We start from the raw sequence: 26336 nt of genomic DNA, 5'->3' as shown, positions 1-26336 counted from the left end.
GGACCCTAGATTTGAAGGCACGGGTGAAAATTTGGGGGTAACACTCTACTAAAGCAGTGCATTTCTCTGTCAGTTGTTGAATGGCTGAATCATGGAATCATTCACATTGGAAAAGATCCTTAAGATCTCAGATCCAACCACCACCTAACACTACCACGTCCACCACTAAACCATGTCCTTAAGCATCTACACATCTTTTAAATACCTCCAGGAATGGCAACTCCATCACATCCCTAGGAAGCCTGTCCCAGTCCCTGAATACCCTTTCCATGAAGAAATTTCTCCAGATATCCGATTGAAACCTCTCTGGGTGCAACAGGCAACTGGTACCCATGGAAAAAGTACAGTGATAGCTAGCCTGATGCCTGGCATCTGAATCTGTAGCTGGATCAAGGGGTTTCTAACCCATTTTAAAAATCAAGCTGGGCCATATGAGAGCAGTGTCCCTGTGCGAGGGAACGATGCTCACATAATATGAGTCATGTGGGCCAAATTAAAATCTATAACTATTTGTCATTCTGCTGGAAGATTGGGATAGCCAGGAAAGGTAGTGACACTAAATAAGCACTCTGATACCAGAGCTTGGTTTTCCATCTGATTCCAGTTCCCCTGATGCTGCTGTCAGTGGGGGTGACCCAAGCTCAGGCTTACAGGGTGGCTCTGAAGCAGCACTTGTACGAGCAGGGCAGAGATGCTGCAGAAGGAACTTTGCCTCGTGGTGCACCCCAAGCCAGAACGGGAACAGTCACAGCAGCCCACCTTCTCGTGTCTGCCGGCCAGCATTGCAACACAGCTGGCACCAGAGCTGACTAGAGCGGTGTCAGAGACACCACAATTGAGCCTTACACCCATTTCAGGCATGAGAACACATCCTTGGCTCTTTTGGTTGTTTATGACACTGAATTGTCTTTGCTGGTTGGCCATGCTGGCTGGGAGTGTTTAGAAAGTGCCATTTAAACAGAGGCTTCTGCAGCGCAAAAGAAAAATCCTTTGGTAAATCCTTTCTTACCAAACCAAACGTTGCAAAGGGCAAAGTGTGAGTGTTTCTGGGGATTGCTTCCCGAGACAGAGCACTGCCTCCCTTCGTCCCTCCTGCCAGCTCCCAGCCCATACAGCTCCTGGCCTTTGAGCCCAGGTAAACGGCTCTGAATGCCAATCTGTACACCCTCTGCCAGCAATGTGTTTGTGCATGGTTCCTCCTTGATGCTTGGTCACCTCTTGGTCCTAGGACATGGGTTCTTAAATTGGGATATGCGCTGCCCTGGAGATAACACAGCTTCAAAGCAGTGTGCCAGTCAAATACAGAAACTCATCATCTTTCCATCAGGGGGAGATGGGGAACAGCTCTTCAGGCAATGTCTCCTCCTGTGCCTAAACACAGCCCAGCACCAAAACCAGGATTCTCATGGAGTCACAGACCCTTCTCACCGCGGTGGTGCTGGGCATACTGCGCCCTGCAGGGCCCCTTGGTTGCAGCTTGCCTGTGAGCAGTAAAAGGGTCTGCTTACGATGCACAGGAAAACCAAGTCTTTCTGTAAGAAACAGTTACTTAGAGCAAAAACTGCTCTTCATCAAAAGCAAAGGTTTCCAGGCTACAGACAGATGTGGTTGAAATTTTTGAATGGAAACGGATTGTAAAAGGCAGAATCTGAAATGAAAGACTTGTTTCAGTTTGGGTTTTGTTTTATTTCTGATTTTTCTACAGTGGATCTTAGGTTAACATATGCAGATAATGTATGTAAATTAAATATTGTGTTGTCATGACTTGGCATTTGGTGAATGAAATGTTTTCCCATAAGCCTAAAGCATTTCAGCCAGTTTGTCTGACATTTTCAACTAAAAATATGTATCGAAATTGATCTTCAGTAAAATATTTCCAATTTTTTTTCTGCTTTTTCTAGTTTGTGACGGATACAAACTCTGCAGAGTTTCAGCAGTGCATCAACCCTTCAGTTCACGTGTACAACTTTACTTGCTAGTGTCAGGCTTTGGGACAGGATTCTGCCCCAAACGTGAGCTGGTGCAGCTCCCCTGAGATGTGGCTTGCAAGAGGAGAGGCAGCCTGGCCCAGTGCTCTTTTAGTGCCTTGCCCTGGTTCTTCCCCAGCTCAGCAGCAGGCTGCTTTTGTTCCCAGCTCAGAGCTCTGTCACCGGTAGGAGCAACATGCTGTGTGTGACCATATAGCCTGCCAGACCCTTTTCTCTGATTTCTTGCCAGCCGGAGAAGTAACAGGGATAACTGTGTGCTGCCAGGTCCCCTCAAAGTGAAAGAAAACAGCATGTTTTTGCATATGCTTCTAGTCATTTATAGGCTATCAATTTCCTCCCTGCCAGCCCTGGGCTCTGCCATCTCCTTTCAGTGGGTCTGAAAGTAAATGGAGCGGGGCTGGAGACCATGGGCATCAGCTGTCTGGGATTCCTGAACAAAGCTGGGGGGCAGGAGTTGGCAGTGATGGGAGGATCTGTGCACAGAAGAGAAACAGGACAGAGGCAGCAGCCCTGGGCCAGATGTGCAAAGGTTTCGAATGTGCACAAATTAACTGTGGGTATGTTACAGAGTCCAGCAGGGCTTTAATTTTCTCTCAGGCATCTCTCAAACCCATGGCAGGGGCGGTGGACTAGATGATCTTCAAAGGTTCCTTCCAACCCAAACCATTCCATGACTCTATGATTCTATAAGCAGCGGTGGAATTTAGGATTCAGAGAGTTTTTTCCCTAATCCAATATTGCCTCTCCTTATACTTCCAGCTGACGCTTTGTCAGGATATGCAGGACCAAACGCACCTTGCACAACCTTTGGTGCAATTAAAGGAAGGATGTGGATGACAGTGGTTGCATGTCAACTTCATCTCTACACTGACCTGGTTCCATAGATCCTGTTCCCTCTCCTGTGTTCTTTCTGCTCTTTCATTGCCTACTTTTCTGTGCAATCCAAGAAGCCATACCTTCAAGGTGGATCATTTACTCTTCCAGGAACATTCCCATAGCGAGACACTTCTGGTGCCACCATGCAGACTGGATCAGCAATTCATCACTGTGCTCCCATTACTTCCTCACACATTAACGGTGCAAGTGGCACGGGGGGGCTGTGAAGCCTTTTACTGATCTGAAGAGAAAATCAGTCCTGCACGTTGCAGGGTAAACTGCCTGCAGAGGTCTCCTCGGAGGTGCTGGACAGGAGCCTGGAGCAGCCAGGGCAGGCTGTGATGCACAAGCTGCCTTCTCAGGCACTGTGGGTTGCAGAACAGCCCCAGTCTGCTGGCCGTGAAGCTTCTGGCTCTCCAGAGCGTGCCTTGTGGCCACCCTTGGCTTGCCTTGCCCAGCTTTCTCCCCTTCTGCACTGCTCTTCCTGGGACACAGCACCGTGCTCCCCAGCCAGCCCTCAGGCGAGCGTGGCTCGTGTCCCAGAGCAGAGCTGGGTAATAGTTTCTCAACACAGCATTTGTCTTTATAAATATCCTGCTGCGAGCAAGGTAAAAGATGCCAACTTGAAAGCAGAGCATTTCCGTGACGCAGTTGATTCCAAGGACATTTGCGTGGGGAATGTGAGGGATGCTCCGATGGCATTTGTTTGCTGCTCATTAGCTCTTTGAGAAGGCTTTGGCTGGGCAGCAGAAAGGAAGATGCTTCTGGGTTTGCCTTGCCCTGGTAGCTGCACTGGGTGTAAGGAGGAGACCTGCTCCGGGGCAGAGCAGGCTTTCACCTTCCCTGGCAGTGACCTGACCTGCTCCCAAAGAGGTCAGCAAGTGGGGAGCTGGAGCCTCCACCCGGAGAAGGGCAGGGAATGAACTTGTACTTGGACACAGGGAATGTGAGGCTCTTCCCAGGGATCTAGTGGGGGCCCTCAAAATCTAGAAGTTGCTGGGCTGTGAGAAAGCCTGAAGGAAAGTCCTTTCTCCTCTCCAAAGGACATTTGATGCAAGCCTCATTTTTCTTACTTAAAAAAAAAAAAAAGTTCTTTTCTCTCATTCGTGACCCAATATTTCTTTTTTAGATCAGAAGTCATTTTGGTGCTTTTGATGTGTTCACACCAAGGAAGGTTTATGCTGATCCAGCTCCAAACACTGGCCATCTCTGAATCTCATTATGTGAAAAAAAAAATCATTTAAAAACATAATTTTAGTAAGGCTGAGAAGTCCTGGTTGGACACTTCCAAGACTGAAGACGTTTTTTCTTTTCAAATGATTTTTTTTTTTTCTGTAATGATTTCTTTTTAATGTCAAAACTGGAAAAAAATATTTTTTTGTTATTGCTTTAAGGAATTTTGATCAACAGAAAACAATTCTTTCTGGGCTTGTGTTTCATGGAAACCACCAAAAACACGAACTTGCAGAATCATATCGGAAATAAAAAATCCAACACGCAACCAACCCAAAGCAGCCTGGGGCAGTGCCTGCGCTGTCGGGGAGGTGAGAGCAGAGGGGCTGGGTGGAGGCTCTGTCAGGCTCCCCCTTGGCACGGTGTTTGAGGTTCTTTGACTCCATCTCAAGCAGCTCTACCCAAAGAGTCACTGGAAGCACCAGGGCACTTGTGTGTCTGCAGGCCAGAGGATGTTGATGCCCACCATGCTCATGATAAGACATCTTCTTCCCACTTTGTCACAGCACAAGTGATTTCCCCTTCTATTGCCATGCAGATTTTGGTACCCTGGGAATTAGCAGCGAGGACACTGGGAACCCATGTGCTAGAGCCCTGGAGAAAAGTCTCTAGCAATACATTTAGCAAGATACAAGCTATGCCGACCAGACTTCTGAAGATCTGCTGGCGTAGGGATGGGCTTAATCTCAGCCTGGCAAACTGGCCTTGGTGGAGTCTTTATTATTGAAACACCGTGGAGATCTCGGATAGGGCCTACACGTGGGGTATGATCTAAGATGACTGATCTATTTTCAAACGTGGAGAGGTGGGAGTAAAAACACGTCCTGCTCTTGCCTATTGCAGTGATATGGGATTGAAATAGGGCTGGTGCCTCCAGATATGGTGGAATGCAAATGAGCTCTTACTGCTTTGATCTCTTTATCTTCCCTTTCTCTTTTTCTTTATGGAGACTACCTTTAACATAGTTTTCAACCTGCAGGCTTTTAGGAAAAATTTCAGCTGGCGCTATGGCTCCAAGTACCATTCTGTCGGCAGCCCCAGCTTTACCCCAAGCAATCCAGGCATTTTGTGGTGACCTTGGAGATTTCGAGATACAGAGGAAAGGAGATAACAAGAACCTTTATGAATCACTCTCGTACAATCCGAAGAATTTCTAAAACCATCATTTATTGCCTTTGGGCTTCTTTTTTAAGGGTGGTTTATTTGTGCTTTTTTTACTGGATGCTAATGAGAGTGGCCAGAAGATAGAGACAGTGCTCATCTCCTAGTGATTTCAGCAAGACAAGAGTGCTTCATGCCTTGCAAGAACAGGTCCAGCATTGGACCTTTCTGGAATAAATATGGGAATTTTGGTGTGGTTTATACCATTCCCACAGAAATCATACTGCTGGACCAGAACTGGGAGGCTTTAATGTGTTATTGTGCAATCAATTAATCAAGAGAACACCCACTTGTTAGTTTCTCCCCACAATCATCTTAAAAATTTGTGCTCAAGTGCCTGAGTGTAAGGAAGCTCTATTTTATGGTCCAGGAACTCATGTATTCAGCACCAACATTGAGAGGAGCTGGGCTTGAGACCAGGCTGGGAAGAGATCACATTAGTATCCTGAACTTCTTGAAAAATGTGAAGATATTGATATAGAAGGTCAATTTAGGGCTTGAGAAGATAGTCACCATTTGGGATTCTTAGTAGCTTATCCAAATATGAAAGAAGCTGAGAGCCCACAGTGTACTCTACCACTGAGTCCCTGAAGGTCTCCCCTTGAACCTCACACCAGGCTTACAGAAACCTTGTAGAGCAAATATCTGCTGCTACCACTGTGCTCTCATGGCACGAGGACACATGCTTCCATCACACTGAGTGAGAGGGACCCATGGAGAGCACTTTAGGTGACTGAAGCTAACGACCAGACTTTCTGCTCCTTCAGAGTAAAGAAGGAAATGGCTAGGGAATGTCTTCGCCCAGCCCCGTGATTGCCTCTGAGAGAGCAGCATCTCTCTGCTGTCATGTGCACTTCACAGATCTGGAACCAGATGCACATCGGGCTCTGAAAGTTATGTGCTTGACCTCAGCCAAAACCATATCGCTGCAGATTTCATCTTCAAACCCTCCTGGCTGAGCAGCCACAATCTCACTGTGCTACTCTAGCATGGCCTCATCCTGTATTGTGTTAGGTCTGTTGACATCTGCTCGTGCTAATTTATAGAGTGCATCTCTGGGGAAACTCTTTGCCTATAGCTTGGGAAGAAGTTTATGGGAAGGGCCAATCTCTCCCCAGTTTTGTGGCTAGCTTTTAGACACCTTGAGTCCAAGGGAGGCATCTGTCCTGCCGTTCCTAGAGATGCATACTGGGGACAATGCTTAGACCTACCTCAGATTAATATTGAAGGGCACCCTTTATGCAGGCCCCCGTATTGTAATTTGAAAAACCTCCCTTTTGGCCTAAGAGCACACACTACAAGGTCCCACAAGGAGAAGTCCCACCTTCACAGGAGCAGGACAGAGCCCGGTGGGACCATGCTGCTCCTGGCAGGGACATCCCTGGCTCCACGTTTTGGAGCACCACCACCACAGGCTGGCATCCCACCTGCCTGAGCAATTATGCCAAAGATAAATTCCTTTGATCTTTAAATCTGGTATCATTCCTGAGCTAAAACACTTTAGCGCCCATCTCATAGCGCTGGTAGAGGCAATTGCAGGCAGCCTTACTGGAGTACCCAAAGCATGCTGTGTGTCACATCACTTTTTGGTAAGGAAGATCAGCTAATCAGTGAATAATCAAAGCTTGTTCATGAAAGAAGGCGACATCAAAGCAAATAATTTAAGGAACCCCTCGAGGGCCAGAGTTGTAAGGTCTGAGGCTGAATCACATGGGCTCAGTTTCCATGAACTGTGTCTCAGTTTTCCTGCAGGTACAAGTTAGAAATGCTTACAATAAATGTTTAGAATTAGTTGGGGAAGGAGGGGGGTAGGGGGGTGTTAAATCACACTAATTATAGCCCTGATGGCTTTGGTGCAGTGCCATTGGAAAGCATAGGTAACTTTAACACCTAATGCAAGAGGTGCTCGATGGGTGAACGTAGGTGGTACCAGAACCACATTTCGGTTCTGGGAACTTGTGTCACTTCACTGTCGGCATTTCGTACTACACACAGCCACACAAAATGACCTGAAGCAAAAGGTTTCCTGCTTTTATTTGGTAGCTTGCAGAGAGGACAGACAGGCCAGTTGCTGGGGAAAGAGGAGAAGGAAAGCTCTGGGGCAGGGAGTGATGGCTTGTCCCAGTGCAATGCAGCGTGGCCTCATGAACTCAAAGAGAAGCAACTGGACAGTTCCTCTGCTGGCCCTCCTTTGCAAGCCTGGATGAAGCTGCAGCACCCGGTTTCCTCTTCTACCTTTCTGATGCTGAGTTTAAGGGACTTTGGGATCTGAATAATGTTTACTGTGGGTTCCTGCAGTACCTGCTGTGGTATGGTTCCTAGCTGTTTGGTGGCTTCACCAGTGCAAATGGCAATAGCCATGCTTAGAGACCAGTAACCCAACACTTGTATGACTTCAGTAGATGCTAGTGAAAAGAGAGCTGTTTTGTAAAGCCAAAGTCATTGGCAGACCTGAGAAAGGTCAGAGGAGTCTGTCATCCATGTAGCCCATGAATCCCTAACCCGTCTGCCAGATGTTGCTGAAAAAGAAAATACCCAGCAAGGTTCAAATACCGTGGGTTCCTTTTAAAATGAACCGAATGTGGCTGCTGAAGTAACCACCCCCAAACACTTGAAGAGATAAATAGCTTCCCTGATTACCCTGACAGGAAGCATTTCCACTCTTACATGCACTGGGGATGTACATAACACAAGAGACATTACTAAGAGGAAAAACATGAGCTTGGGAAAGCACAGCGATAAGTCAACAACATCTTTACGTGAGTAATAAGTCAAACATTTATTCCCACAACACTGCAGGCAGGAATCCTTTGCCTCTGCTTTCACACAAGCATGGACAGTCTGTGGAGAAACATCTCGTGCTTTTGTGGCTAGCAAAATCACTGAGTCCAGGACCATGCTCAGGAAGTTCACTTCCAGCCCTCGGAGGCACTCTGTCTTCCTTCGCATCAGCTGCCCTCGCCCCATCCCCTCTGTACTGTCCTCTCACCAGCCCAGGTGGGATGTCCACTGCTTCAGGTGCTGCCATGGGACCCCTGTGGGTATCACAGTGGAGAATTAATGGTAAATGCAGTCCTGAAGCTGATCCTTTTATTTGCTTCACTTTTCATTATCAAGCAGTTCACTTCCAAGGTGTGCACTGCAGAACTCCTCTTGTTAGTACTGCAAATATAGATGCATTGTGCTTGAGTCCTGCAGGAGAACCACAAAAAACTATGGCATCCAAACACCCCAAACATGAGAGATTATTAAATAAAATGACCCAAACTCTTCCCTGTGCTGTGCCACAGGCTGTCCATGCTGGCTGCTGTCCCCAGGAAAGGGCTGGCACCCAGCTGGCACTTACACAACATCGGAAAAGTGTCTTCTGTGGGGAGCAAGGAGCATTCCCTACACTGCCAGCTGAAGGCAACTTGAGGAATAGGCCTCCGAATTTCAAGGAGACCTTGAACGTTTCAGATCTGTGTTTTGTTTCATAGCCTTTCATTTTATGCTATTTTTCATTATTTTTACATTGTTTCACAACATGTCAAAACATCAGACTGATTCATTACAACATAAACAAGAGACACTTTGATGTAGAAAAAAAAGATGTTTTAATGGGTGCTAAGTAGCAACTGCCCTTAGGGATTTAAAAATAAAAATAGAAGCAGAACAAAATAGTATTTTAACCCTTCTATTATACCACAGGATCATCCGAATACAGAATGCAGAGTTGCATAGGGAACAATATGGACAATAACTTTATTTTTGCATTCATTCTGACAAAAGGTCTTTGAATTCTCTTTTTATTTTTAGGGATTTTTCCACCACTTCTTTGAAGAGGAGAAAAGTTATAAGGAAAAAAAAAAAATCTTTGCCTGGAGTATCTTCAAATAGCACTCATGCAAGTGCATGGTTTTGTCACAAGACACATCTCCAGAGAAACTGTAAAGGGAGATTTTAGATCTTCCCCATGTCTCACATGTTGGGTCTGCAGCATCTCAGTTAAAATGATGATGTGCAGATCACATCATGTTAAATTTGTGCAGATAGCAGCCAGCTCAGAGAGGTCCCTCTGGTACTGCAGGGGTTTGCTAAGGGAAGCTTTTCTCCTTCATGCTTCTAGCTTAGCATCAGTCCTTGTCCTTTGTACAAATCCTTCATGCATTTGTCCAAAGGCAAGGAAAATTCCTACAGGTTTGTGAGATTTACTGGAGGAAGAATAAAGTAAAATGTCTTTTTTTTTTTTTTTTTTTTATGCGTGTGCCTCATTATTGTTACCTCACAAGAGAGGGACCTCTCTGTCTCTGCCTCTTAGACTAAGACTGATGGAGCCAGGCACTGTCCCATCTGTACACAATGATCAAAAATAGCCCCTTCCGCTTCACAGGAATCTACCCAGAGCCTTAGATGACATTTGACTCGGATTGCTTTGCTTGGTAGGGGATATGGCTCATTCAGTTCCCACTGTTTTTAACTCTGCCAGCTTTTAATTCAGCCTCATTTTTCCTCACAGCTTTAAAACCTGGTGATCACTTGCAGTTATCTGGACACAGCTTGCTCAGACTTGTTTAATAAGCATGGTTTTCTTCACTGTCAGCTGCCCACAAGGGCAGGGTTGCAGCAATTTAGTATCAGACCCCCTAAAGAGGCGCAGAACCCAAAAGCATCCTCATTTTGGTTGTTTGTTTGTTTTCCCCAACTACCAGCTAGCCTAATGCACTGTTTGCTGTGGACTTTGCTACTCTTATATCCTAAAATGAGGACAGGGCTCATGGACCTCATAGGTCCTGGCACTGCCTCCTCTGTGAGGGTCTGTCTGACCCTAAGCAGGTGGGGGTAAGCCTTTAGTGAGAGATCTCAGAGCCTGAAACAGGCACAACCACACAGGTTCCCCCAGCCCCCTGAACTCAAGCTTTGCCATCCATGAGGCAGACCTAGGTCTCATTCCTGATTTTTTTTTGTCTGTGTGATTTTTTTTTCCAGTTTCCAGCAGGCCTCTCCAATAGGATATACCCAATTTCAATGGCTTGCTGTCTCCTCAAAAGCAGCTCTGTCTCCAGACACTCCCGGGGGTGGCTGGCATGACCACTGGCCACAGAAATACACCTCTGGGCCCAAGGACATGCATTCCCACTCAGGCATCACTGGGCTTCCTGTCCACCATCCAAAATGTGTGAGACACTCACACGCCTTGTGCTGTTAGGAAATGTCATAACTTGCTCCATAACCTGCAGAAGCCCAGGAAGGCCACCCTGGAGGAGTAAGTGTCTCTCTCAAGTCTTACTCCTTTCCATACTCCTTTCCATCCCTTTGCAGGCAGAGCCTGGGCTGTGATACTAATAATTTAATTAAAAAAAAAAAAAAAAAGCTAATATAGCAAGAAGCTATAATAACAGAAGCTAATGCTTTTCAGTTTGCAGGGGTTTCTCCACTGAAGTGCTTTCCCTCTTAACAGAGAGGAGACAGAGCCTGGCATAGGGATTTGTTCTGTGCAAACCACAACGTGACTGATCCGAGATTTTTCTTTCTTCCCCCAGAGACCTGAGCATGAACAACATCAGCCAGCTGCAGCCCAGCACCTTCCGACACCTGCGCTTCCTGGAGGAGCTGTAAGTACAGAGCGGCCCCATGCAGAGCCTGGGGTGGGGATGTGCTGGAGGGTGCCTGGGGCTCGGGCAGCAACCCCCAGAGTTGCCGCTGGAGCCACAGGCTGAGATGGAAGGAGGCTGGGTGCTGGAGGGGGTTAATTGCTACTCCAGCTGTAGGGGTTTGAGTGGGGATATCACCATTAGGCTATGCTGCACGTGCTAGATGCCAGAATAAAAGAACCAATCCATTATGCAGAAATGATCACTGTACCCCAGAGCAGGGCTAGAAAGCAGGGAGGTTCATTCACCCTTCTCCATACAGGGTCCCCTCCTTCAGATCAAAGCCATGACAGGTCCTGGGATGTTTTGTCTAGGTAACAGAAGTCCAAAAATATCAGCTCCAGAGGCTGGGGTGTCCCGTTGTGCACCGGTGTGCGCTGAGGTCTGAGCAGGCACACTCAGACACAGCAGCAAGCACAATCCCAAGGGATCGGCATGTGGCTGTGTGTCAGTGAAGGAGTGGCCCCACTTCTGAAAGTGTGAAATTAACCACCGGCATTAGCAACCACTGGAATCCCTTGGGAGCCCCAAAAATGAGAGCCCGGGGGGCAAAAGTTTGAGGTTGGCCATTTCTTCATGGGTAAATTGCACCTGTATGGTCTTATTCCACTTGACCATGAGAAATACCTCCAGGTGTTGTTCTCATGCTCTTGCTCCTTTCAACACAATAGCTTCTGCTGGAAAATGCAGTTTCTTCAAAACATTATTATTGCATAGCATGAAATACTAATATTAATGTTGCATTTGATGTATGTGTTGTAAACTTGCTGTGTATATAACACTTACAACAGTTTAACGTCTGAATGAGACACTTTGACCTTACTGAATCATTCCTCGCAGCCAACACCACAGGCGACACGGACTTTTCAAAAATGGTAGTTTCCGAACTGTCAGAATTTCTTACAGAAAACTTGTCTGCACTACCTGGAAAGGAGGCGTCTTGCAGAGAGGGAACAAACACTGCCCCGTGCACCCTGTTACCTCTGCTCCTGCTCTCGGCAGCAGCGGAGTGACCCTGAATGGCCAGCCCCCTGTAATGCTGTGCAGTGGCACTGATGGGCACAGGCTGCGTGCTCTGTACAGCCTCTGCACAGCCTTTGCTTCTCTGAACATTTGGTATTGACAAAAGAGACCAGACCAGATACCAACATTCGTTGTTCTCATAACAGGTCAAATCTCCTACTTATCAGATCATACTACAGGTTTTTAGCTTCAAATGCTCTTGCAAATCATCTTCATGTGTCTATATCTGGTATTCATTAGACTTGTAAGGACCCCAGCTACCCGAATTCCCCATCCTATTAGCACTTTACAGACTGAGCAGGCATCATTTTTATCCTCCTTTAGCTCTGCAGCTCAGGCTACCCCGGGAGGTGGGTTTTCCAAGGTCTTGCATCCATCTTGCAGCCTTCCTCTTTCATTTTGTCAACATCTGTGTTGAAGCATGGACACCCAAGGCATTCACTGGGGATAGTACAGATTCTCACACACACAGACCGTGTTCTCTGTTGTATACAATTAACGGTTGTCTTGCTGCAAGCAATCATGTCCTGATTACATGTCATGTACAAACAGAACAGTCTCAACCAGCAATGAATAAATATTCATTGACTCCAATAGAGCCAGCTTCCCGCAGCCAAAAATAATTATGTATGAAGCAGATGAGGAGGAAAAATTTAAACAGGAAAATCTGAAAAATAATTGGAAGTTGTTAAAGAACATTTTACTAGAGGTTCAAAATGCCACACAACTCCTCATTTGGAAAGCAAAGGTATTTTGAGTAGGAAAAAACACCACAGTTAGGAGAAAAAATGGAAACTGCAACAATATGTATCTATTCATATCCAATTCATACTTAAATTTGATAGCAATAATATAGTTATCTTAATTATAGAAATCAACTGAATTACATGAAATCAATAAAGGAAAGAAGGATTTTTATGTAGTATCAGAAAATAAAAGTGATCCTTTCAACATCAGCATCTAGACAGCAACTGTGTATGCATATATACTATTCATACGGCTGTCATGGACCAGTGAGACAACTTACCTGGCATTTCCCTGCTCTTTTTACTTACGTTTTTACCAAAACTTCATCCCAAAACATTACATCGGGACCTTCACATTCAGGATGGGATCACTCCCATACCAAGATGTGCACAAGAATCAAGTTCTTCCCCCCCTGGAAGAACTGCCCATGCTGGAGCTTACTGGGTTGGTGAAGACCAGAAATGGCCTTAGAGTCTCAGCCTGCCTCATACCCTGCTATGTTCCCCTTTACATCCATGACAAACTAAGAAACACGCTTGAGGACTCAGCAACTAAAGAGAAAAATTGCAAAATTCAACTCAGAGTGAACCAAACTGATGCTCTGAGGCTTTAGTCAACCCCAAAGAGTTCCTTGGACCTGAAATAAAATATTCTGTTTCATTTTTGGATTGCTTCTTAACATTTACTCTTTTACTTTGAGTCAAACTTGAAAAGAAAAAGTCATTTCAAAATGAAAACTGAAAAGCTTTATTGCAAAGGTGCCTTAAAAAGGTGCTTGAAAAAAAAAAAAAATAAAAAAAAATCACAGGCTCTTCAGCCAAAAATAGTTGCCAAATTCAACACAGATTTTCAAACTCCTTTTCAGGTCCCCTGGAAACTCTTGTATGTTAGGGGCATTTTTACCTTCTAATCCTCAGAGACGTCTGAAAGACTCCTTGTCACCCCTTGCCCTTGAACCCATACAGATCTGTCACCTCCGTCCTTTCTGATAGTCAGAGACAGTCCATGTTCCTCTGCCTCCTCCATGAGCTCTTCATAGCTTCTCTCCTGCTCTGCTGCTGCCAGTCTTCTTTCTCATTAGATCTAGCCCCTTGCTGCAGGGTCCCAATGCTTGGAGAAGAGCTAATGTCTCAACACATCTCCTTTTACTGTGCCTCCTCTTTCTGTGCTTCAAATTTAGCACCATCTCCGGCTCCCCATGAAGGCAGAATTTCATGGAAGTCAGAGATCAGCTGGACTCAAGGCTCAGCTTATGCTCTGGGCTGGTCAGCTGTGGTTCAAGTGAGGAACAGGAATAGTGGGAGGGGGAAAGAAAGCTGCCAAAAGGGGTCGATGAAGCATGTGCATCCCACTGATGCTGAGGATGAATGTGCCAGGCTGCACAGCCTGCAAGCTGCTGTGGAGCACTGTGAATGAGGGTTGCTGGATCCACGTGAGCCCCAGCTGGAGGGTTGTTAGCAGGGGGCTGCAGCGTGAGGGCCACACCACGATGTCCAGACAGCCTCTGGCCCCTGCATTGGCCCAGCTCCCCCCAGAGACCAAAGGCTTATGTCTCACAGGGGATCAGAGGCAGCACAGTGCTTGTGGCACAGATGAGGGCACCAGGACTGCTCCAGCTCAAACCTCTCACTCACTGTGTGGTCTTGGTGAAAGGATTTTCCCTGCCAGTGCCTCTATTTACCCATCCTTTCAGCGACGGGAAAGGGCCTCTCAGGTGTGCCGGGACCTGTTAGTCATTAATTCGCACTGCAAGCTGCTCAGGAAGGTGTTGCGGATGCAATTAGCCCTCAGGTTCGGAGGCTGCCAAGAGACCGGATTCTTCAGTCTAAGCTTGCTTTGAAAATGTGCCACCACCGAGGACCCCTCTCCGAGGGCTGTGATGGGGCTGTGCTGGCTGTCCATCCGTCTGCACTCCTGGCTGCGAGGCTTCCTCTGCTCCCTGGCACCTCCTGCCTCCAGCAGGGGACACAGCAGAGGCCAGAGAGGGTGTGGGGACACCCACCAGTCCTTCCCTCTGCTACAGAGGTGTTCAAACGTGGGCCTCACACAGACAGGGAGCAGCCTGGAGTTTAGTGTTTCTCCTCTTTGTTTCTCTCCTTTTTTTTTTTTTTTTTTTCTCTTTTCTTTCTTTCTGGCAGCAGGAAGAATGTTTAAAGTTGCTAATAAATTCCAGTTAATGAAGCCTGAAAAGCCAGAGCTGGGAGCCAAGAGAAACAAGAGCAATCAGTACAGAAGGAATAGAAAGAGGATCTTGAAAGCCAGCCTGGGAATAATAACATGTTGAAATGTGTTCGCCGGCAAGGGCTTTGTTACCGCGCTTTGAATCCAAACACGAGAGCCTGATGCCAAGAAGAGAAACTGCAGCCAAAGGCAGGTGTTCATTGCCATTCACCTCCTGCTCCAGGGCACAGCGGCAAGATCAGACCCCTTCCCAGCCACTGGCTCTTTCACCTGCCTCTTCGCAGGCCCTGAGGGCCGAGGGACTCACCGTCACGGGGAGTGCCGTGCCTCTGCACTGCTTCGCTTACAGCAAGCGCAGGACCCGTGGCCTCCCCTTGCAGGCTGTTCCCTTTCCCAGGCAGCTTTTGCAGCTCAAGGGACTGGAGGCCAAGAAGCAGCATAAAAGCGAAATGGAATGAAATGCAAGCGTGTTTGCTGGCAACGTGAACAGAGTCAGCACTCTCCTCCTCCCTTTCCCCCGGGGAAGACACCCCCGTCCCACTCCTCTTCCCTGCAGGTGGATATGCTGATGGAGCTGTCATGGGTTACGGGGCACCAGCACACCCTGCCTGGTGCTGGAGCTCCCACCACCACTCACATCACCTCCCAGGCACCTGAGCCATCCAGCCTCGAGGGCATTGTCCAGCACAGGGTCTCACCCCAAGGCAACCTCGTTGCTGCGAGAGGCAGCGCTGCGGTGACACTGGGTCTGACCCCTGGAGTGACAGCTCTGCTGTGTCAAGGGGTGCTGACATCGCCGGGCTGTGTTCGAGTGTGCTGGAACAATGGGGAAGTTCCTTTCCTGGGGCAGTGCAGTGACATGCCTAGAGTAGAGTACTCCTGGGAGAGCAGCTTTGGTGTTTTTCCATGACATCGCAGGCCGCAGAGGTCTCTGGAGGAGAGAGAAATGCTTGCAGGGCCATGAGCTTGTTGTGATCCCTCCCAGGGCAACAAGACCTTGCTTTGCCATGCTGAGATTTGGTAGCAGCATCACTGCTCCCTTGGTGACTGCATCGCTTGACACGGATCTCCATATCCAGATGGCTGTGGGTGAGAGGCACTGATCTGTGAGGTACAGGTCCCCTAAATGCTGGTGCACCATGTTTTCCCCAAAATAAAGCTCCTAAGGCACCAGCACGCTGTGACTGAACACAGTGCTGTGGCTTTTCTGCAACCCTTTAGAGACCAGGCAGCCAGTCCTGGTTCATCCAGGAATTTATGTTCTCCTGGTTGACATTGCTCCTTGGCATAGGACAGCACTGGTCATCAATGCAGTGGGTGGGCAACAGCACAGAGAGGTTTAAAGGATAATTCCTCGCATGAAGCCTTCCAAAGGTCAGCCCTGTGGCATGGTGTGGAGGCAGACATAGGCCAAGGGACCAGTGAGGACAGGAGAGTAGGGCTCCTAAGGGGTTTTCCATTGTGCACATGGACAAATGAATCCAAGTTCATGGATTCACTGAAACAGCCCAAGTCAACTCCAAAACGTTGTGAAAGTTTAGGGATTTCAGTTCTTTTTCTTTTCCATTAATGCTGGGGATAGAGTTCAGCATTTGAAAAATCCTTGTGAGTGAGGATCTCTGGCCCTAATTTTCCTGAAAATATTCTTCCAAACCACTAACTCTGTCCTGGGGTATCCCAAGTGAGGCACCCAGAGTGGACTCAAAAGTTAAAACTACTCAGAAGGCTTGAAGTGAACAAATCTGCCCTGAAAACCTTGACAGTTTATAACATAAGGGGATGGAGTGAAAGCATTTAGTGTCCTGTGCTGGGCTGTTCAATAAGGAGTTCTGTCTTATTAAATCTTACTTGGCAAACGAATCCAAACTAGCTTGCATATGAACATTCGTGTGGGCTGAAAACTGGCTTGAGGACCATAAACAAAAGAAACGAATGCCATCAATCTATCGAGTTGGAACAGGCATTTGGTGGGGGCACGGGGAGCAGAGTTAGAAACAGGCCTGCATAGTCTCCTCCTCGGGGATGGAGTAAGGCAGTAAAGACCACGTTAGAGACACCTCCAGGTGATACCACACGAGGACCAGCTGCAGATTCCTGTGTGGGAAGGGAGAGTCCAAGCCTGACTCTTTTCTCAAATGTACCATGTTTTCACTTGCATGACTTAATTGGCTTCACTCCTGCTTTGCACCAGCACAAGAATAAACTCAGGCACAACATGGAGCCCTTGGTCCCCTGTGCACCTGGGGGATGGCACGATCTCAACGTGATGGCGCTGCTTAGACAGGAACGCAGGGAGTTTATCTGGGCACAGGTTCTGCCTTGACAATATTAGTGCTTGAGAAATGAACCAGAGCAGGAGATCAAAGAGGAAGGCTGACACGCACAGTAAGGATCTGGCAAGGGGAAAATTCCACTGTATGGACATACATGTTTGTCCTGTCCTGCCAATGGGCAATGTTCCTGCCTCCTAACGTGAATGATAAGGGCATCATCGTGTTGTCTGAGCACATGACATGAGCGATCATGCCCAACAAACAGCCTTCGGGCGTGCCATGGAAGTTGTAGCATGACCAAGAAGCCCAAGATACAGGAGGGGGTGGGAGCCTGTGGTAACTGAACTACAGCAACCATGAAGTGGTAAACCATGAGTTTGTTCCAACTTGGAGTGTATTGGGAATGCAGATCAAAGCCTGGAGGAATGTTCCCAGAAATCACTGGAGGGGGAAGAAGGGGGAAACAATCTAAAATCCACCAAACATGCAAGCTTTCCAAAGCAAGTGAGCCAACTCTGGCTCCCACCCGCCTTCCACCTGCCCCTTCTCTCCCTCTTCCATCAGTCATTTTCAATCCAAAGCTTTCCCTTCCTGCCAGCCCACCTCACCGTGTAAGCTCCAGGACAGCCAGGCACGCAGCTGAACCAAGTCTGCCTGTCCTAAAGAGAGACCTGAGCAGGCTTGGAGCAGAGCTGCTGTGCCATGGGCCAGGTGTAAGAGCAGCTCCCTGTCCCCTGCATGTTTGGGGCACAAGGGAGTGCTGCCCCTTGGTCCTTCCTTGCAGAGTTAGTTTTCTTCAGGCCACAAACGGAGGCCACAAACAGAGCTGTCTCAGGGGAAGTCACACTCGCAGCATCACTCCAAATGTTATTTTTCCCTTTTGAATGGGAAGGAAATGATCATTTCAGTGAATTTCCTACAGAATCTCTTTTCTGGAGGTGTGTTTGGGTGCCTGCTTTCTGGGCTGGGAGATTTCTAGATAGTCAGAGAGTGAGGGGGCAGAGGGATCCAAGTGCTAGGGACATTGACAGGTGACAATGAACAGAGGAAGGCAGGCATTTCTTTACGGTGGCCGCTCCTCCAGATGGACAGGACACCAGAAAAGCCCTACCCATTCCTGGCCTGCTCTCAGAAAGAGGGCACAGCCACGGCCCCTTACCTGGGACACCTGGCTGCCACCACCACATCATGCTATACCTCCTGTCCTGGGAAGTGGAGCAAGTCTCCCAAGCCCAGGCTCCCAGACCTGTGTGCACATCTCATCTATGTACCCGTAGGAGAGCAAAACCTCAGCCTGAGTGTATAGGCGCAGACATCTCTCACCTCTGGTCTGTGCATGTGTACAAGTAAGCACAGCCCATCTTGTACCCCAGCAAGGCTGGCAGCTGCCTTTGGGAGGCACATCAAGTGGGGTGGCTGTGGCTGGTGCTTCCCTTTGTGCCTGGCTCAGCACGGGGCTCCACACCTCGGGGAGAGGAGGTAAAGGGAGAAAAGAGTCAGAGGCCAGAGGTGAGCCAGGGACGCGCCACAGTCTCTGTGTGGCAGAGCCAAGGACAGAAGCAGAGCAAGTGGGGTCTGGCTGCCTTTCCTGAGGCTGGGGGATGCCCTTTGCCTCTAGATTCACCCATGGACAGTGCCCAGTGAAACCCGAAGGCCTGTTGTTCCCTCTTGTTCTGGTTTTCTTGTGGTGCTGAGAAGCCACAAACTGGCCCAATGTGTGTCCCAACAGCAAACCCTATTCAAATGTCAGGACCCCCAGCTAGGGCTCCATTCAAGCTCCACACTGCCATTCTTCTAGCCCTGGAGGTCCCAGCTCCATTTTGGGTCCTGACAAGCAAGAGTGTCCTGCAACCACTTGAACACTCCCAGGAGCATGAACATAAAGGCTCACAGCGGCCAGGAAACAAGTCGAGAAGCACATGTAACCGTGAGCACATGTGGAGCCCTGCAGCAGAGGCACGGGGGCAGACAGGAGCTCAAGGAGGGGAGGACAGGCAGCCCCCCGCAGAGGAGCTGGTGCAGCCTGGCAGGACAGATGCTGGGAGCGGGCCGAGGATGCCGTGCAGGAACACCCCCCCTCCAGGCGAGCGCTCCAGTCTCCTGGACAACACTCCCTCCCATGTGGAAATCAGCAATCAAAAGGAGCAATTACCCCAAATCACAGCCCCCAAGTGACAAATAGCCCAGCCTGCCAGGCAGCTTGCATACTGCAAAGAGGCAGGTTATAACCTGCTCGCACACATTAAAGAGACGACCCTGTGCTGTTTATGCTGTCGGAGGCCTAATTACGGGAGTAATTTTCTCTAGATTCCCGAGGGGAGAGACAGGGAGGGAGAGAGCTCGGGCACCCGCACAAGCCTGCTCTGCCATCGGTGAGTGTGACTCCTCAAAAAAGCTCAGATCCTCTCCATGACCTCTGCAGAGTCCTCACTATAACGCGCTCTGCTTCCAGCCTGGATTATGCTGCTCATCCTCAACACCTGTCTTCTTCACAGCCAAACCATCTAAAAAGAAGCAGGCTTTGCCAATGCTAAATGAATACAACACGCTTCCCAGCATCTGTGCCCAGCTTCTTGAATCTGCTTTGGAGTTTCAGAGAGACTGAAGATGTGCCTGGTCACAAATGATGTTCGGTGTCTCCTTCGGGAGATGCAATATTTCAGTCTGAGTCATGAAGACCACAGCAAGTTTCTTACCCTGTGATTATGGAGCCGTCCAACCTTGACATCTGTCTGACCACTTGGCGACCAGAAAGTGAAGCACAAATGCAATAGTAATTTGGTATAAAGAATCGGGTTGCTGAACCAGTTTTCATGGGTTTTGGCTGATGGGCCTTGGGACTTGGTACGGAGAAGACCCTCCTCAGGTCAACCCTAGGCTCAAGAGGCCTGGACTCTGCTCCTGGCTCAACCACAGGGTCCCACCATGGTCTCTCAGGACCACAGCCACCTTCAGAGAAAGGGATGTGAATGGTTTTTTGATACTATTGAAAAATCCAGATCCTTGTTAATGTCCCAGCCTGCTCTGGACCTTGCTAAAATCTGAGTGCTGTGATCAGATGACACTGTACATCAGTGAATCCCACAGGTTTCCTTGGAGAAATTCTTCCAGCCAGTTGTGTATGCTGTGCCCCGCTCTTTGTGCTGTGACTCTGCTGGTCCCGCTCTCCTTTGTGATGCTGCTCTGCAGTTTGTCTTCCTCTCCTGTCCCTTCACATCCCCCTCTTCCCCAAACCAATTGTCCCTATCCGTGTCTTCCCTCCTACGGTTTTCTCCAGACGCAGCTCAGCCAAGAACCACTTTTACTTTTTCTGTCCTGGTTTTGGAAGCCATGCTCAGATGATCTGGCCCTATTTCGACATCTACCTGGTGTTCCCTATCTCCAGTACCCTTCCCAGTCTCCCCCCACAGCAGTAATACCAAATTCTCACATGTTGAAGGAGCTGGGTCTCAGCTGCTACACAGGTCACAGGGCTGGGAATGAGGGAGTGAAAGAGTCCTCTGTGGGTATGCAGGGAATTACTTCAGCCATGAACACTCACTGGATGCTGAAAACACTGGATTCAGGTCTGGCAGCAGTAATAATCTATTACTTTCTTTGCCTGTTCCTCAAACTGTAAGAAGGGGTCAAATGCAAGGGTTGCCCAAGCACAAAACTGCAGCTGGGTTTGCAGGTGTCGTGGCATCCTCCCCAAGAGGCAAGACGCATGAATTGCTAAGCCTGCAGACAAGGGACTGCCATTACAAGGATGTTGACACATTACTGGCTCTTCTTTTCACTGCAGACGCCTGTCTGGAAACCAGATCTCCAGTATCCCAGGGGAAGCTTTCTCTGGCCTCTACAGCCTGAAGATTCTGTAAGTAACTAACTCACCGCCCTGTGCACAGCCTCCACTGCCCCAGCACCCTCGTGCCAGGCACTGGCCTTGTGATGGGACTTGCAGCCCTCCAGAGCAGGATGCAAAGGCACAAGGTGCTGTGGTGCCAGTTGTTAAACCCACAGTGGCTAACATGCCCCTTGGTGGTTGAGGGGCTGCATCCCGCCGCAGGGACCACCACGTATGTCCTGCACTGCTTCCTCGCTTCTGCTATGAGCAGACCACCTCCAGAGCACAGAATCTGCAGAGGTTCAAATTTTGTGTAAAAACTCACCAAATCCCCTGACGTGGTATTCCTCAGATGTGGTGGCTCCAAAGTGACCTGCCCCCAGAAAAGTGGGATGCTCGAGCAGCCCAAGCTCAGCCTGCCCAGACGGGGACCTGTGCAGCTGGGTCCAGGAGCACTGCAGCCATCAGGGCCATGCCTGAGCACTGCCTGCCCCAGTAAATGAAGGCCTCAGAGAGGCCACCCACTTCTGTCCATCCTTTGGGGAAGGGCTGGGGCTTCTCACACCCTTGGGAAGCTCTGAGTGTTGTCCTATGGGCCAGGGGTGTCTCACTGCTCCTGGAGCTTTCTGCATCCATGAGACAGTCCCGCAGGGCCTGTGCAGGGTATTCAGCTGGGAGTCCCTCTTCCTCCCTTTCAGGCACCATCTTAAAAAAATCTCCTGCAATAAACATTTCATCCCCAAGGGGATGTTTTGAACTCAGCCGCAATGTGAAATTGTTGTAGCCGGTCCAGTTTATACAGAGTGAGCAGGTACAAACCTGCTCCCAGGATTAGAGAGTATAGGGCTGTTTACTACGTCTTCTGAAGATGTAAAGTATGAATCCTGCCCTAAATCTCAGGGCTTAGAGATTTATCCATCCCCTGCATTAGGCAACAAATCAAAGGAACTGAGGAAAAACCGCAGCTCTCCCACCCAATTTCAACAAGAGGAACTTTCTACTCCAGGAACTCGGGAGCTTTTAAAGCCGCTTTTGATCAATTTCTATTTGTGTCAGGCCCAGGTAACTACCTATTGATGCAGAATATAAGAGTGATGCCTCCCATCCGGAGCCAGCAGGGCTCCCTGCAGGTTGCAATAACGAGAGGAGCGTGTTGCCTCTGCCCGCTGCCAGCCTGAGATGGGCTCACAGACACCAGGAGGAGCAGGCTGGTGAGCGACCCTATTGCAAGGAGAGGCCTGAAGCGTTGGAGACAGAGGCAGAGCTGAAGCTGGAGACCTCGTGCCTCAGGACAAAACACCTTGCTCTCAGCCAGGCTGTGCACAGTGCACAGGGTGACCACTGGGCTGTCAAACCAACCTTCTGGCTGCAGGGGCTCTCATTTAGAGAAATCCCTGCTTCTGAAAAGCAGGGCACTGCCAGCCCTCATTTCACTGGGAGATTTTCACTTTACAAAGCCTCTGATGCTTTTCTGTTTTTCCAGGCTTACAGGGATATATGTTGTGCTGCCACGTGCCCTTGCTCTTATTGCTGTCTGTAACAATACCAAGGGCTCCACAGGACTGAGGTCACTGGTGGACCTAGCTGTGAGTGCTCTGCAGTCCCTATTCCTCTAGGAACAACACTCACCTGCATTCATATCCCTGTCACCACGACAGTGAGGCCAGCATTGAGGGATGTGGAGAAGATAGGCTGGACCCATGCGATCTGCTGGAACAGGACTAGAAAGTTTGCCAGGACAGACCTTAGAAGCATCCAGCTTATTCACATCAGGAGGGCTCTCGGTAAGGTTGAGGACTCTCACTGATTTCTTCTGCTCAGCAAAGAGGAAAAGCACAATGTGCTGAAGGGGGCAGGTGAAGGCCGCCTGCTCTGATCTCCTTGGAACAAGAGTGTGTGTGTAGGGTGCCTACAACAGCAGCACCACAATCTCATTTGGTAGGGGAATAAAAATTACCAAAGCCTCCTGTAGGAAAAGGTGTCTGGTTGTTGGAGGGAATACAGAGCAGAGCCTGGAGAGAGACCGCGGTGCTGTCCCACCCTGATCCCATGCTCTGGGAATGAGCAGAAAGTCTTGCTCCCCCTTCCCAAGCCATTTCTCTGTCCCGTCTTCCCTCACCGTTCTTCTTAGCCCCCATCCAAGCCTAATGTTTCCTGAGAGCAAGGTCTCCCTGGTGAGAAGGCTTTCCTGAAATCTTCCTCTGACCCAGCACTTTGAAAAAGAGAGCAGCTTCAATCCAACAGGATCTAGGAGAAATGTGAGGCTAATTGGAAAGTGCAGTGATTTATAAGACACTGTCACCATGGACACTGCACAGATATTGGGAGTGTAACCAAGTTTGAGAGTTCTGTGAGTTGTGTGCCTCACGCAGCAGCCCAGAGGATGCAGAAGTGTGCTCTGAACTGGTCATGTAAAGTAGCTGGAGAGCATAAGTCTGGCCCCAGCTGCATCCATGTCCTGTGCAGAGCAGAGCATTTTGTGGTGGCACGAGCTGCTCGTCACGCTGCTCCCCGTCCAGATCAGATCCTTGCTCCCTTAGGACCAGTATAACCACTCCTGCAGTCATGTGCTTCTCTCTGCACTTTAATCTCCAACAACAAACCACACATCTTTAAGGAGGTATCTGTTGAGGGAATCTGAAAAGCCCATGAGGCAGGAAAGATCAGAGAAATGCCGGGATGTAAAGTATTAAAAGAGAGGAACAGGGAGGAACGTCCTTGTCTCTTCACTTTTGATACAGCCAAGGCATTGAATTTGTACCTAACCATCCTGGTTCGATGGAAAATCAGGAGAGAAGTGGACTTGGGAAGGCCGAGTCCCCTGTCAGGCTGTTCACCACGTGTCAGAGGCACACTGAGCTGGGGGTGGCAAGGTGGGGTACAGAGCAGGGCTGGGGGTGTTTGACGTGGCACCCTCTGCCCATGCCCTCCTCCTGCATCTCCTGCACAAGCTCTGCCCTGCCAGGTCCATGATCATCAACCCTGGTTCTCCTTCCACGCCTATGACAGGGGACTGTAAGTCCTGTGATGGATGCCAGTGGTGCTCTGTGCAGCCCAGTGGGATAGGGATGCTCATCCAGGTTGACAGCTCCTATGCAAGGACCAACACAACTTTTCGGGCTCCTGGTCCCTTGAGTTGTGCTGTGGCGATAGGGCACTGGGTCCTGTAGTCCGGTAGTGAAAGAAAATAAATCACTTTTATTAAAATACAGTGAGAAGGATCAGGGGTCTGGTTATGAACTAAAGGAAAAAAAAAAGTCAGCTGAGGTTACTTACCCTCAAGGAAAGGTGAACGAGGACAGATGTAATCCTTTTAGGACAAGCAGCTGCTGCAACAAGGAAGGAAATACATATTCCCCATACCTGAATGACAGGACTAGCAGGCTTTGGAGCCGATGGCACCAGGGATATTCGGGACAGATTGCCTCCGTGGATGTGCATGCTCTGACACAGGTTGGCTGAGGTGTGACAGGTGACAGGCATGGCTGGAGGTGGGAATGGCTGCCCCAGCCATGCCCAGCTGAAGCCTGCAGGTGTTCAGGAGCTGACTCACACCACACTCAGAGCTCTGGCCTGTGGTGACAGGGGTGTCCCTCGAGGAGACAAGCTGGGAGCTGGGGATGGTAATTAATGTTAATGGGCTAGGGCCTTAGAGCTCATTGCAGTCATGTGCATGCCCACAAGTAAACTCTTGCATGCATCTTGAGCTGTTAAGGGGCCTGGTGCTTTCCCGGTCTTTCCAGAGACTTAATTTATGTTTAAAAAAGGATGGGAAACACCCTGGGAATTCCTCCACAAACCTGCCTGTGCAGATGGTCCTCTCCCTGCCCTCAGAGTGAATCCCAGAGCTACTGGAAGCAGGACCAGATTCTTGGCTTTGCCTCCTCCGGCTGCTTCACTGCACAGAAACCACCTGGAAAGCGGCCATAAAGATAGGCCTGTACAAAAACCATACAGGGGTACAGCCAGGCAAGCAGGTGTGTGGAGACTTGGAAGAGAGCGAGTAAAGAGCCAGGCACTTCGCTACCAACAAAACACCGTGACATGGTGGAATGTGCCAAGATCTTCACGTGCTGATCTCTGGGCCCGAACCAAAGGCAAGGTGAGATGTGGCCTCCTTGGCTCCCCTCAGCTGAGTGCAGACTGACAGTGATGGGTGCTGAGCAGTGGTAGCTGGTGCTCTGTGGTCTTCTCTACTGAATGAATCCCTTTGCAAAGAGATTTTGTAAGTGCACCTCTCCCAGGGGCTCTGCTCAGCAGCACAACCAACCCTCACCCTCCCCATGAAGGCCAGTGCTCCAGGATCCATGTTTCAGTGTCAGCATCAGTAGAAATCAGCTCCATTGGCTGTTTGTGTCCTTTGCCAAGGTCTTTCTGTCCAAAACTACCTCCTTAGTCTGTGCTCTCCCAACCTTGGAGCTTTCCAGGGCAGCAGAATATGTTGCTTAATCAGAAGTTCTGGAAAAATGGAAACTGCCCTGTCCTTCTAGAACTCTCTGTGAGCCACCTGGATGCCCCTCATCTCCATGTTCCTTGGCTGGAACTCCATCCTAACCTGATGTGTGGCCCATCTTGTGCTGCCATGGCTTCACACCGGATCCCACCCTCACATACATATCCCTCATCAAATGCTCCGCCAGGATTGCCAGGTCTCTTATTTTCCTGGCTGAACATGCTGCAGCAACAGCAGTACTTACTAGCCAAGAAGGGATCCCACACCAAACTCGGCAGGGAAAGACTCCAAGTACAACCACAACCTGAGCCTGCCTCACCCCGAAATGCAGAGGGCAGAATGCCTGGATGCATCCTCTTGGCTGCAGACCTGGCAGCCCAGCAGGCAGCTGGGGATGTGGGGATGGCCCACCCCATGCTCCATTCCTCAACAAGCTTCAACCAGCCTGTGCAAGCATGCAGACCCAGCACTGCCCACAGCATGTCCGCACAGACACTGGTGTGAGCACTGCCCAGCGCCTGCCCGCAGCCACTCCCAGCCACGCGCTGCCCGGGTGCTGCCCACGGCTCGTCTCCATCAAGGTGTGCAGTTCTGGGCACCACAGTACAAAAAGGACATGAAACCATTGGAGAGTGTCCAGAGGAGGGCTACAAAGATGGGCCTAGAGGGTCTAGAGGGACTCTAGGCACAGGGTCTGAATTTTTGGGTAGACCTGTGTGGTGCCAGGAGTTGGACTTGATGATCCTTGTGGGTCCCTTCCAACTCGGGATATTCTACGATTCTAAGGTGTAGGCCTCACAAGAGCAGCCTTGCTCTGCATGAGCCACCCGGTGACCACACGCTCTGGTCACATCCCACCCTGAGCTGCCATCACAGCCTCTCAGGTGATATAGGACAGGCACTAACTAACCTGGCTGGTGAACACACATCAAAAACACCACC

At 49.2% G+C, this 26336-nt stretch overlaps 1 protein-coding gene across 1 annotated transcript in view; it reads left to right on the top strand.

Moving 5' to 3' along the window:
• Positions 1 to 26336, top strand: part of LGR6 (leucine rich repeat containing G protein-coupled receptor 6) — a 123221-nt gene that overhangs the window by 34801 nt on the left and 62084 nt on the right. The window contains exons 2-3 of the mRNA XM_068659597.1: positions 10781 to 10852; positions 20900 to 20971. Coding sequence (XP_068515698.1) covers positions 10781 to 10852; positions 20900 to 20971 — 144 coding nt within the window. The remainder of the gene's footprint in view (positions 1 to 10780; positions 10853 to 20899; positions 20972 to 26336) is intronic.

Source organism: Anas acuta, chromosome 24 (assembly GCF_963932015.1).
Source record: "Anas acuta chromosome 24, bAnaAcu1.1, whole genome shotgun sequence".
NCBI classification, from domain to species: Eukaryota; Metazoa; Chordata; class Aves; order Anseriformes; family Anatidae; genus Anas; species Anas acuta.
The sequence above is the reverse complement of the archived record's forward strand: the minus strand, read 5'-3'. Positions and strand labels throughout refer to the sequence as shown.